Source organism: Papio anubis, chromosome 14 (assembly GCF_008728515.1).
Source record: "Papio anubis isolate 15944 chromosome 14, Panubis1.0, whole genome shotgun sequence".
NCBI lineage: Eukaryota > Metazoa > Chordata > Mammalia > Primates > Cercopithecidae > Papio > Papio anubis.
The window spans coordinates 73246731-73258881 of NC_044989.1; the positions used below are offsets into that span (position 1 = coordinate 73246731).

The 12151-nt window shown below is 49.5% G+C and overlaps 1 protein-coding gene across 1 annotated transcript; it reads left to right on the top strand.

Moving 5' to 3' along the window:
* Positions 1-6112: 6112 nt before the first annotated feature.
* Positions 6113-11069, top strand: SPR (sepiapterin reductase). The gene is made up of 3 exons (XM_003908804.3): positions 6113-6726; positions 7292-7582; positions 10260-11069. The coding sequence occupies exons 1-3, from the start codon at positions 6423-6425 to the stop codon at positions 10448-10450; spliced, it is 786 nt and encodes a 261-aa protein (XP_003908853.1). The 5' UTR covers positions 6113-6422; the 3' UTR covers positions 10451-11069.
* The last annotated feature ends 1082 nt before the right edge of the window (positions 11070-12151 follow it).

Here is a 12151-nt window from a genome sequence, read left to right on the forward strand (position 1 = left end):
GACAGATTATTGAGAAATCCTAGAACAAAAAAAGCAATAAAGAAAAGATGAGTTTGGGAGGGTAATGAAAAGCTCAGTCTTGGCAGAGAGGAAAGCAGAGGGATCCTGGCTGTCTTTTCCAGTCTTTCAAGCTACTAGTAAAAGGCGGGAGCTGTCCAGCATGGACCTCCTGAAGTTGGAGTATCGCTGCAGGGACGAAAGCCTGCTTTCGAAACCCTGCTCAGGATCACTTCATTGCCATCCTTATCAAATACACCTTTGTTCCCTGTGTGCTTCTCCTTCCCAGTCCTTTTTCCTTTACTCAAATGTGACCAGAAAGCCCATGAGCTACATGAAATCTTATTGTTCCCATGCTTTTCAAAAAGCTTTACTCACTCCAGTAACTTCCATGCCATAAAAGTGATGACTGGGATGACAGAAACAGTGTCTTCATAAATGTATCCATTGAAATGAGTTTGGTGCTTCCTTCCTGTGTATCTCTCAAAAATCAGCTTTTTAAATGTGGCAAAAAGCCAAGATTGAGGGCCCAATAGTCTAGCAAATTTCTTAATGAGAAAGCCCTGTTCTCTATCACACACCCTAGTCGGCTGAGTTGTGTGCCCCACTTCCCCAACCTCAAAAGACATGTCTACTTGAAACCTGTGAATATCATCATATTTGGAAAAAAACTATGCCCTTATCTGTAGCTATAATTAAATTTAGTTTCTTGAGATGAGATAATCCTGGATTCAGGACAGGTCCTAAATTCAATGGCAGATGTCCTTACAACAAGAGGAAAGGACAGAGGCACAGAGAGACATAGAGGGGAAGGCCATGTGAAGTTAGAGGCAAAGTTTGGAGTTACACAGCTATAAGCCAAGGAACGACGAGGATTGCTTGCAGCAATGCCCAGAGCCACCAAGAGCTGGAAGAGGCAAGGAAGAATTCTCCCCCTAGAGACTTTGGAGGGAATATAGCCCTGCTGATACCTTGATTTCAGAATTCTGGCCTCCAGGCCAGGCGCAGTGGCTCAAACCTGTAATCTCAGCACTTTGGGAGGCCAAGGCAGGCAGATCACTTGAAGTCAGGAGTTTGAGACCAGCCTGGCCAACAGGGAGAAACCCTGTCTCTACCAAAAACACAAAAATTAGCCAGATGTGGTGGAGCACACCTGTAATCCTAGCTACTCAGGAGGTGAAAGGCACATCTTTTTTTTTTTTTGAGAAGGAGTCTCACTTTGTCACCCAAGCTGGAGTGCAGTGGTATGATCTCAGCTCACTGCAACCTCCACCTCCTGGGTTCAAGCAATTCTCTGGCCTCAGCCTCCCAAGTAGCTGGGATTATAGGCATGTGCCACCACGCCCAGCTAATTTTTGTATTTTTAGAAGAGACGAGGTTTCACCATGTTGGTCAGGTTGGTCTTGAACTCCCGACCTCAAGTGATCTGCTTGCCTTGGCCTCCCAAAGTGCTGGGATTATAGGCTTCAGCTACCATGTCTGGCCAAAAGGCACGTCTTACTTGGCAGCCAGCAAGAGAGAGCTTGCACAGGGGAACTTCCATTGATAAAGCCATCAGATCTTGTGAGACTTATTCATTACCATGAGAAGAGCATGGGAAAGACCCACCCCCATGATTCAGTTGCCTCCCATCGGGTCACTCCCACAACATGTGGAAATTGTGGCAGCTACAATTCAAGATGAGATATGGGTGGGGACAGAGCCAAACCATATAATTTCACCCCTGGCCCCTCCAAATCTCATGTCCTCACATTTCAAAACCAGTCATGCCTTCTGAACAGTCCCTCAAAGTCTTAACTCATTTCAGCATTAACCCAAAAGTCCACAGTCCAAAGTCTCTTCTGAGACAAGGTAAGTTCCTTCTGCCTCTGAGCCTGTAAAATGAAAAGCAAGTTAGTTACTTCCTAGATAAAATGGGGGTACAGGCATTGGATAAATGCAGCTATTCCAAATGGGAGAAACTGGCCAAAACAAAGGGGCTACAGGCCCCTTGCAAGTCAAAAATCCAATAGAGCAGTCACTAAACCTTAAAGTTCCAAAATTATCTCCTTTGACTCCAGGTCTCACATTCAGGTCACACTCATGCAAGAGGTGGGCTCCCATGGGGCATCCATGGTCTTGGGCAGCTCTGCCCCTACGGCTTTGCAGGGTACAGCCTCCATCCTGGCTGCTTTCATGGGCTGGTATTGAGTGTCTGCTGCTTTTCCAGGCTGATGGTGCAAGCTGTCAGTGGATCTACCATTCTGATGTCTGGAGGATGGTGGCCCTTTCTCACAGCTCCACTAGGTAGTGCCCCAGTGGGGACTCTGTGTCAGGGCTTCAACCCCACATTTCCCTTCTGCACTGCCCTAGCAGAGGTTCTCCATGAGGGTCCCACCCTGCAGCAAACTTCCGCCCGGACATCCAGGCATTTCCATACATCCTCTGAAATCTAGGTGGAGGTTCCCATATCTCAATTCTTGACTTCTCTGCATTTACAAGCTCAACACCACATGGAAGCTGCCAAGGCTTGGGGCTTTCACCCTCTGAAGCCACAGCCCAAGCTGTACCCTGGCCTCTTTTAGCCATGGCTGGAGCAGCTGGGACACAGGGCATCAAGTTCCTAGGCCACACACAGCAGAGGGTTCTATGCCCAGTTCATGAAACCATTTTTTCCTTCTAGGCCTCTGGGCCTGCAATGGGAAGGTCTCTGACACGTGAAGGTCTCTGACATGCCCTGAAGGCATTTTCCCCATTGTCTTGGCTCCTTGTTACATATTTGGCTCCTTGCTACTTACCCAAATTTTGGCAGCCAGCTTGAATTTCTCCCCAGAAAATGGGGTTTTCTTTTCTATAGAATCATCAGACTGCAAATTTTCCAAACTTTTATGCTTTGCTTCCTCTTGAATACTTCACTGCTTAAAAATTTCTTCTGCCAGATACCCTAAATCATTTCTCTCAAGTTCAAGGTTCCATATATCTTTAGGGCAGGGGCAAAATGCTTGCAGTCTCTTTGCATAGCAAGAGTGACCTTTACTCCAGTTCCCAACAAGTTCCTCATCTCCACCTGAGACCACCTCAGCCTGGACCTTATTGTCCATATCACTATCAATATTTTGGTCAAAGCCATTCAACAAGCCTCTAGGAAGTTCCAAACCTTCCCACACTTTCTTATCTTCTGAGCCCTCCAAACTGTTCCAACCTCTGCCTGTTACCCAGTTCCAAAGTCACTTCCACATTTTAAGGTATCTTTACAGCAGTACTCCATTCTCAGCACCAATTTACTGTATTAGTCCATTTTCCCACTGCTGATAGACACACCTGAGGATGGGTAATTTATAAAGAAAAAGAGGATTAATGGACTCACAGTTCCACATGTCTGGGGAGGCCTCACAATCATAGTCGTAGGTGAAGGATGAAAGGCGCATCTTACATGGTGGCAGGCAAGAGAGAGCTTGTGCAGGGGAACTCTCGCTTATAAAACCATCAGATCTCACGAGACTTATTCACTATCATGAGAAGAGCATGGGAAAGACCTGCCCCCATGATTCAATTAACCTCCCACTGGGTCTCTCCCACGACATGTGGGAATTGTGGGAAATATAATTCAAGATGAGATTTGGATGGGGACACAGCCAAATCATATCATCTGCCAATATTTATTATCTGTCTGTTTTATTTTAGCCATCTTAATGGATATAAAGTGTTATCTTATTGTAATTTTGATTTGTATTTCTCTGATGGCAAATTATGTTGAATATCTTTCTATGTGCTTATTGACCATTTGTGTAATTTCTTTGGATAAATGTCTGTTCATATCCTTTGCTCACTTTTTCATTTTATTTTTGACTTATAAATATGGTTTTTGTTTGTTTGTTTGTTTGTTTTTGTTTTTTGAGGTGGAGTCTTGCTCTGTCTCCCAGGCTAGAGTGCAGTGATATGACCTTGACTCACTGCAACTTCCGCCTCCTGGGTTCAAGCAATTCTCCTGCATCAGCCTCCTGAGTAGCTGGGACTATAGGTGTATGCCACCATGTCCGGCTAATTTTCATATTTTTAGCAGAGACAGGGTTTCACCATGTTGGCCAGGCTGGTCTTGAACTGCTGACCTCAGGTGATCCACCTGCCTCAGCCTCCCAAAGTGCTGGGATTATAGGCATGAGCCAAGTATGGCTTATTTTAAAAACTTTGTTATTTAGAAATAATTTCAGACTTTTACAAAGTTGCAAGAATTGTATAAAGAATTCCTGAATACTTTTAATGCAGATTTCCTAAATGTTAACATTTCACCATTGCCTTATTCATTCTAATTTTTTTCTGAAACATTTGAAAGTAAATTGCAGATTTGATGCCCCTTTACTAAATACTTCTGTGTATTTCCAAAAACAAGAACACTCTCTGATATAACAATAGTCCATTGGTCAAAGTCAGGAAATAATTCAATGCCAATAACTAACTCTACAGACCTTATTCAAATTTCACCCATTCCCCTACCCATGTCCTTTATCAGACTTATGCTTTTAACACATTTTTATGTATTTCTTACCTTTCAGGCATTTGTATCTTTTTTAAAAAAGTTACTGTTGGCCAGGTGCAGTGACTCACACCTATAATCCCTGCACTTTGGGAGGCCGAGACAGGAGAATTGCTTAAGTCCAGTTCAAGACCACACTGGGCAACATAGCAAGATCCATCTCTACAAAAAATACAAAAATTAGCGACAGCAGATAATCATCTTCCTCAGAAAAGAAGAATTTTCCAGACCCTCTCCTAGTATAGGAAAACCACATTCTCCTTAGGGGCTGTTCCCAAGTGGTTCCTCCTAGAAGCAGCTAGGTTCAGAAGAGGCTAGGTCTGATTTTTTGCCATCCCTTCATTATTCCTTCCTTTTCTTCAAAATCTTGCAAATGGTAGAAATTTAATAAATGTCAAATGTCAAACGAATGGATGGATGGGATCGTGCTTTCATCAACCTGTCTTCTAAGGCCTGAAGAGCAGGGAGAAGCTATTAAAATTCTTTAAATAGTAGGCTGTTCGGCCAACGAGATCTCTATCTTTCAGTGTGAATAGGTAAGTGAAAAGCAGGGCAACTTCAAATGGTATATACATATACAGAGTCCTATCAGCGTTAAAATAGAGAAAGCTTAAAAACAATTAGCCAGGTGTGGTGGTGCACACCTGTAATCCTAGCTACTCAGGAGCCTGAGGTAGAAGAATTGCTTGAGCCCAAGAGTTCAAGGCTGCAGTAAACTGTGATCACACCTCTGGACTCCAGTTTGGGCCAAGAACGAGACTCTGTTAAAAAAAAAAAAAAAAAGAAGAAGAAGAAGAAAAAAGAAAAGAAAAGAAAAGAAAAAAACCTTCCTCCAAGTTGTTTCTTCCTTGGAGTTGGCAATCAGAGGAAAGGTGATAACTTTGCTGTTTAGCCCCAGGGGAGGGATCAGCCCTGTGGGGAATTGGGCTAAGTTATCAGAGGTTACTTACTGCCCTTGCTAAACTCTAAAGAGATTCATTTTTTAAAAACTGATACATAATATTTGAACATATGTGTATACACAATGGAATACCATTCGGCCACAGAGAAGGAAACCATGAAGAGATTCCTTTTTAATATATGTAGCTGCATGCCAACTTGTCTCACGTTCCCCTTCTCCTAGGAAAAAAAAAAAAATATATGGATTTTCTGAAGCACCTACCTGGAAGTACATACAGATGATTTCGTAAACTTGAAGCTGAGAGTGGATGGAATTGCTACTAGGAAGACTGTAGCATGAGCAGGAGCAGAATCCTGGGGAACACACTTTTAGCGACAGGAGTCAGAAATCTCAGAGAAGCAGGGGTTACTGGTGGGAGCACGGGGCTGCTCAGAGCCTAGTAAAAGGAAAAGGTTTTAATATCATTTGAAGCCACTGTGGTTCTCCAAGAGGAAGCTCCTGTCATCCAGAGAGCAGTGAGCTCCCAAGCAAGCAGAGACTTCAATCCCTAAACGAGCATAAGCTTCATTCAGGGCATTCACTGGCCACGACCAGGGACGCCCAGCACCTAGTGCAGGGCCTGCCCTGGAAGAGGTCAGTAGTGCAAAGAAGTTAGGGCTGGAAATGGGAGGAAATTCGAGCATGCGTCCCAGCCGGAGGTTGAGCTGGCGGACGAAGAACAAGGCAGCGCTGGGAACCAAGCAAGGGCTTTCCGTGTGGGCCGCGCCTGCCGGCCCTCTGTGTTGTCCCACTTGGCACGGACTGGGCTACCGCCCACAGCTTGACTTCCGCCACCAGCGACCAAGGGAACCAGATCCCAAGGGAACCAGCACTCCTCGGCGCTCGCGGCCCGAAGCCTGAGGTTCCCTCCCGGCCCCGGCAGGGCGGCCCCGCCTACACCCGTTGCGGTCCCGCCCCCCGCGACCGCCCCGCCTCCCTCGGGTCCCAGCGCCGCCGGCGGAGGACAGTAGCATGGAGGGCGGCCTGGGGTGTGCTGTGTGCGTGCTGACTGGGGCCTCCCGCGGCTTCGGCCGGACGCTGGCCCCGCTCCTGGCCTCGCTGCTGTCGCCCGGCTCCGTGCTGGTCCTTAACGCCCGCAACAACGAGGCACTGCGGCAGCTGGAGGCCGAGCTGGGCGCCGAGCGGTCTGGCCTGCGCGTGGTGCGGGTGCCCGCCGACCTGGGCGCCGAGGCCGGCTTGCAGCAGCTGCTCGGAGCCCTGCGCGAGCTCCCCAGGCCCGAGGGGCTGCAGCGACTGCTGCTCATCAACAACGCAGGTAAGACCCCGAGACTGAAGCGGGCTCCCCATGTGAGCGCCCACTTCCTCCACCGCTGGGGAATTTAACAGCGACTCCTAGGGAGTCAGATAGGACGCCTAGAAATCTAAAGCCCTAGTTGTTCCAGCTTGAGTAGCAAGTGGAGGCGAGGTGTACAGGAAGACTCGGTGCCGTCGGGGCAACAGTCTGCCCCCACTTCCTGGAAAATTGGCCAGCCGGGTTTTCCAAAGCGCCTGTAGAACTTTCCCGATCCCCTTGCTCTGCGCCCTCTGGCGGAGGCCTGAGTCAGGGCTTCAAGTCTCCAAACAAGTAAAGTCGCTGCTTCTCCAGAGGACCCCTAGAGCTCTCCGTCGGCAAGTCAGGTGCCTTCTCCTTCTGCAGCTTGGGATGGCTGGGTTCCCCAGGTGTGTCTTTCCGCAGAGCTGGGGAAGAGAGAAGCCTCTTCAGAAGCGCAGCTTCCTCCTCTAGGTCTGCATGGGAAGAGGATATCTGGAAGAACTTGGGAGGGCTGGGAGAGAAGAAAGCCCCGCCTGCCCTGAGTTACTCCTAAGGGTTGGTTTTTCAGGCTCTCTTGGGGATGTGTCCAAAGGCTTCGTGGACCTGAGTGACTCCACTCAAGTGAACAACTACTGGGCGCTGAACTTGACCTCCATGCTCTGCCTGACTTCCAGCGTCCTGAAGGCCTTCCCGGCCAGTCCTGGCCTCAACAGAACTGTGGTTAACATCTCGTCCCTCTGTGCCCTGCAGCCTTTCAAAGGCTGGGCGCTGTACTGTGCAGGAAAGGCTGCTCGTGATATGCTGTTCCAGGTCCTGGCGCTGGAGGAACCTAATGTGAGGGTACTGAACTATGCCCCAGGTAGGTGGGAAGTCCTGCCGTCCCTGTCCTCCAGAACCCACTGGTGCGCCTCTGGGGGGCTGGGCAAGCGGCCTAGTCCACCCCCTCCAGGAAACAACCCACAGGATTTTGTCCTTGAATCCTGATCCATGACCCGTTAGGGGAAATACAGACCCAGGGGAAATAGAGGTGGTAGGGTCCGGGGATACTGGCAGAGAGTGAGGAGTTGCCTGGACTGGAGGGTGGGGCAGGAAAGTCTGAGGTATTAGATGAAGTTTGGGAGAAGACTGGGGTTTGAGTACCAGGCCTTCCTCATGTGAAATGGGGAAGACGCTCCCTGCCTCACAGGGCACTTCGGAAGACTGAATGAGATACTGTATGTGAAAATGACCCTGACCTGTGAAGTGTTGCCTCATTGTTAAATAGGACTGACCACACTGTATTGCGCTATGCATCTGTGTGTTCCCAACACCTAGCAAAGCACTACAGTAAGGCAAGCTGCAGGACATGCTAGCTGTATGGAGAGCAGACAGGCATTGTTGAGTGCTTACCATCCCTGGCTGAACTGTGCTGGAACACTATTGAGGATACTGGGATAAATACAATAGAGCCCTTATTTTCATGAACGCCAAAGGACAGGGAGTCTTGTGATACTGGGTCTGGTTTCTGATGCTGCAGCGCCCCTTTCTTAATAGTGAGGAGTCTCTTTTAGGCTTGAGGTTGCTGCAATCAGAAAGTGGTGACAGAGTAGCCATGGAAAGCCTGAGCAACTTGGGCAGAGATCCAGTAGTCTGTGTCCCTGGGGAATAGGGTCAGGATCCCGGGGCAGACAGGTAGAATGGCCTGCACAAAGCACAGATGTGGCAGGCCTGCATCCCACCATGTTTCCAAGTCCTTCCTCACGTTCTCCTGTACCCCAGCCCCTACCACCCCTGTCCCCCAACACACATACAATTATTCTTGCAACCAACATTCAACTCATCATCCACTCTGAGCTCAGCCCAAGGACTCGCACAAACAATGGTGACCAAATGTAAGCTACAACCAGGAGCAGAGCAGACTCCAAGAGGCCACATGGCTGCATTTGGTCTCAGGAGGCTGCCCTGGGCATTATGAGGGAGCTGAGATTTTCAGGAGGTCCCCAGGGCCTGAACCAAGGCAGAGGCCAGTCTGGTTTTCATTTTGGTCTCAGGAAGAACGTTGTAACAGGTGCTCAGAGATAGAATGGGCTGTTTGGAAAGGCAGCAAGTTCCCTCTCAGCAGGGATGCACAGGTCATTGGAAAACAGTCAAGGATCAGGAGATAAATTCTCCCTCTAACCCTGGAATTCTCTGATTTTCTGCCCTTGAGGACCACTAACTGCAAATACTGGGGTGCATGAGTGATTCTTATGTGAAGAATGGAATGTGCTTGCAACAGTTCAAAAAGGGAACAATTCCCTTTAGGTGGGGAGACTAGAGATGGCTTTATTGGAGGTAGCTGAACTGGACATTGACCTTGGTTGTTAGCAGATGGAAGGTGTTCCCGGTGAAAGGAAATAAAGGTGCGAAGGCTCACTGTGGGTGTGGCAGGTCTTCCAGTTTGCCTGTAGGGTAGGTGTGCCCAGAGGAGGGCAGACTAGGATGCTTTGAGTATTAGGCCAGGCTAGTGGGAAGCTGTTAAGGGGTTTTGAGCAGAGGAGTGTTGTGATCCCAGTGATGTTTTTGTTTGTTTCTTTGTTGAGACGGAGTCTCACTCTGTCGCCCAGGCTGGAGTGCAGTGGCGCGATCTTGGCTCATTGCAAGCTCCATATCCCAGGTTCACGCCATTCTCCTGCCTCAGCCTCCCGAGTAGCTGGGAATACAGGCGCCTGCCACCATGCCCAGCTAATTTTTTGTATTTTTAGTAGACGGGATTTCACCATGTTAGCCAGGATGGTCTTGATTTCCTGACCTCGTGATCCGCCTGCCTCAGCCTCCCAAAGTGCTGGGATTACAGGCGTGAGCCACCGCCCCTGCCTCAGCTCAGGCAATTCTAGCACCTCAGCCTCCAGAGTAGCTGGGATTACAGGTGCATGCCACTACACCTGGCTAATTTTTGTATTTTTAGTAGAGACGGGGTTTCACCGTGTTGACCAGGCTGGTCTCAAACTCAACCTCAAGTGATCCACCTGCCTCAGCTTCCCAAAGTGCTGGGATTGCAGGTGTGAGTCACTGCAGCCGGGCCCCAGTGATGTTTTAGTGGAGTGAGTTTAGTAGAGAGCTACAGGAGCTGAGGCAGGGAGAGAAGCAAGCTTGTAAAAAGGACCTGATTGTCGGGATACGTACACGCTGAAGGGTCCTACCTGGTGCCTGGTTGGCTGTGGGGGCGAGGATGGGAGGGAAGGAGGAGGTGATGGAGGTTTTGAGTCTGGGAAAGGAATACTTCATTAATAGAAATGGGAATGTCAGGAGGTGGTAGTGGTTGGACAGGAGATGAGAATCTTGGTTTTAGACATGGTAATCCAGAGGGTCCATGTTCATTGGGCTTTTGAATTTCAGTCCAGAGCTTGATAATGACAAATTGGAGCCTTTGACAACCCTGACCACACATTTCAGCCAAGATGACGTGTTTCCTCCGGCCAGACCTGACTCAGCCCCACCCCCGACATACAACAGGGACCTGAAACCTTCTGCCCTGCCTCGGCCATGTTCCCTCATCGTCTGCTTTTCATCTCTAGGTCCTTTGGACACAGACATGCAGCAGTTGGCCCGGGAGACCTCCATCGACCCAGACATGCGAAAAGGGCTGCAGGAGCTGAAGGCAAAGGGGAAGCTGGTGGATTGCAAGGTGTCAGCCCAGAAACTGCTGAGCTTGCTACAAAAGGACGAGTTCAAGTCTGGAGCCCACGTCGACTTCTATGACAAATAAGCCCATGTTTTTGGCTTCCTGAACCTTTTCGTCCCCACTTTCAGACATACCCCAGAGCCCTGTGGCTCCCCACACCCTGCCATAGGGGCAGTCCTGCCTTACACATAGAAGCACTCATGCCTGCTGCCCTGCCGTCAGGCACAGCCAGCTGTGAGCTCCCAGATCTTGGCCTTACCTGTTGTCAGGAGTCTGTGCTGTGCACCCTGGATTATGAGGATGGTAGGAGAGAGGTTATGGGTATTGGTGTCTCTATCCCCAGGAATAGAACTTAAGGAGTGGGAAGAGCAGGAAAAGCAGCTGGAACACAGAAGAGAGGAGGTTGTGTCTCCTGCTCATAGCAAGCCTGTGGGGAGAGGGAAGAGTGATCTGGTGTGGAATAGGAGGACCCATGTAGATTCGCAGATGGCCTAGATGGGAAGAAGAGCAGATGGTACAAGTTCCAGCCCACATAGATGCCCCTTGCTGAGGGTAGCAGGACCTTCTTTTGTACTTTGTGTCCTCACTCTGATGTCTCTTTCCACCCGAATCTACCACCCCTCCCCCAGGCTAGGAGAAGGGGCTCCTGGGTGTCTGTATACATGCCAAAGGCAGATACAAATAAAATACAGATTGTCCTTTTTTCATGCTTGCTTTCTCCTCTGATACAGGGTCTGTGACTAACTTCCTGGTTCACTGGGCCCAAGGTCATTCCCGAGGCAGTTAACCCAAAAGTGAGATGTTGTCCTTATTTCCTAGGGAGCTGTCCTGGGGCCATCTGCCTCCAATCATCAAGCCCCACTCAGTGGCAAGCCCAGGTCCAAAGTTGCCCACGATCGGCATGCCTGCTCTTTTGTTTTGTTGCCCATGCCAACCCCAGCCTTGACAGCCCTTTTCTCACCCTGGGCTATTCAGAATACCCATCTTTTACGGCCCAACTTACAGCCTGCCCTCCGCATGGCCCTGGAGCCTGGGTCTTTTCCCCGACTCTGGATTCCCAATTCCACCCACTGTCCACATGGCAATGCTGTGAATGGATACCAGCTGCTATTGGCCCTCTTGGCGTTGCCCATCTGGCCCAGCCCATGGTCCAGGTCCTCAGTGGGGTGGGCTTAGGACCAGCATGCCTTTGGGGGAGATGGGCAAGATTCCAAGAAATGGAAGCTCTGAGAAATCAGGGCTTCATCTAAGCCAATCCTTGTGCAGGTTGGTAGACATAGGCTAGACTGGGAGCTCCACAGCAGTAGTGGTCTGCAGCCAGCACCCTGGCCCCTGGCCATATTTGGGAGGAGGGAGCGTGGTCCGCTGCCGGCTGACTCCAGGACGCCGCCTGCCTCTGAGTGTGCATAAGAGAACTCCTCCTTGTGCTCAGCAGAGGGCGCATGGAGGCCGCGCCTCTTGCTGAAGGGCAGGCCCTAGGCTGAAGCTGGCAGCGCCCTGCCTGCTCCCCTAGGAGGGAATGGGCGAACGCTTGCCTGGTCCAGCAGAGGCGTTTCCCTCATGCGCCCATTGAAGTAGAAATCACTGGGCTCAGCTTCCTGCTCTGCCACAGCTGGTAACCCAGGGCAAGTTTCTTCTCTGTGCCTCAGTTTCCTTATCTGAAAAATGAATTATAATGGCACCTACCCTAAAGGGTTATTTTGAACATTAAGTGACCTAATGTGTGTAAATGTTCAGCACAGTGCTAGCATTGTGGTAACTGCCCTGTAGGTGCTAATATTATTT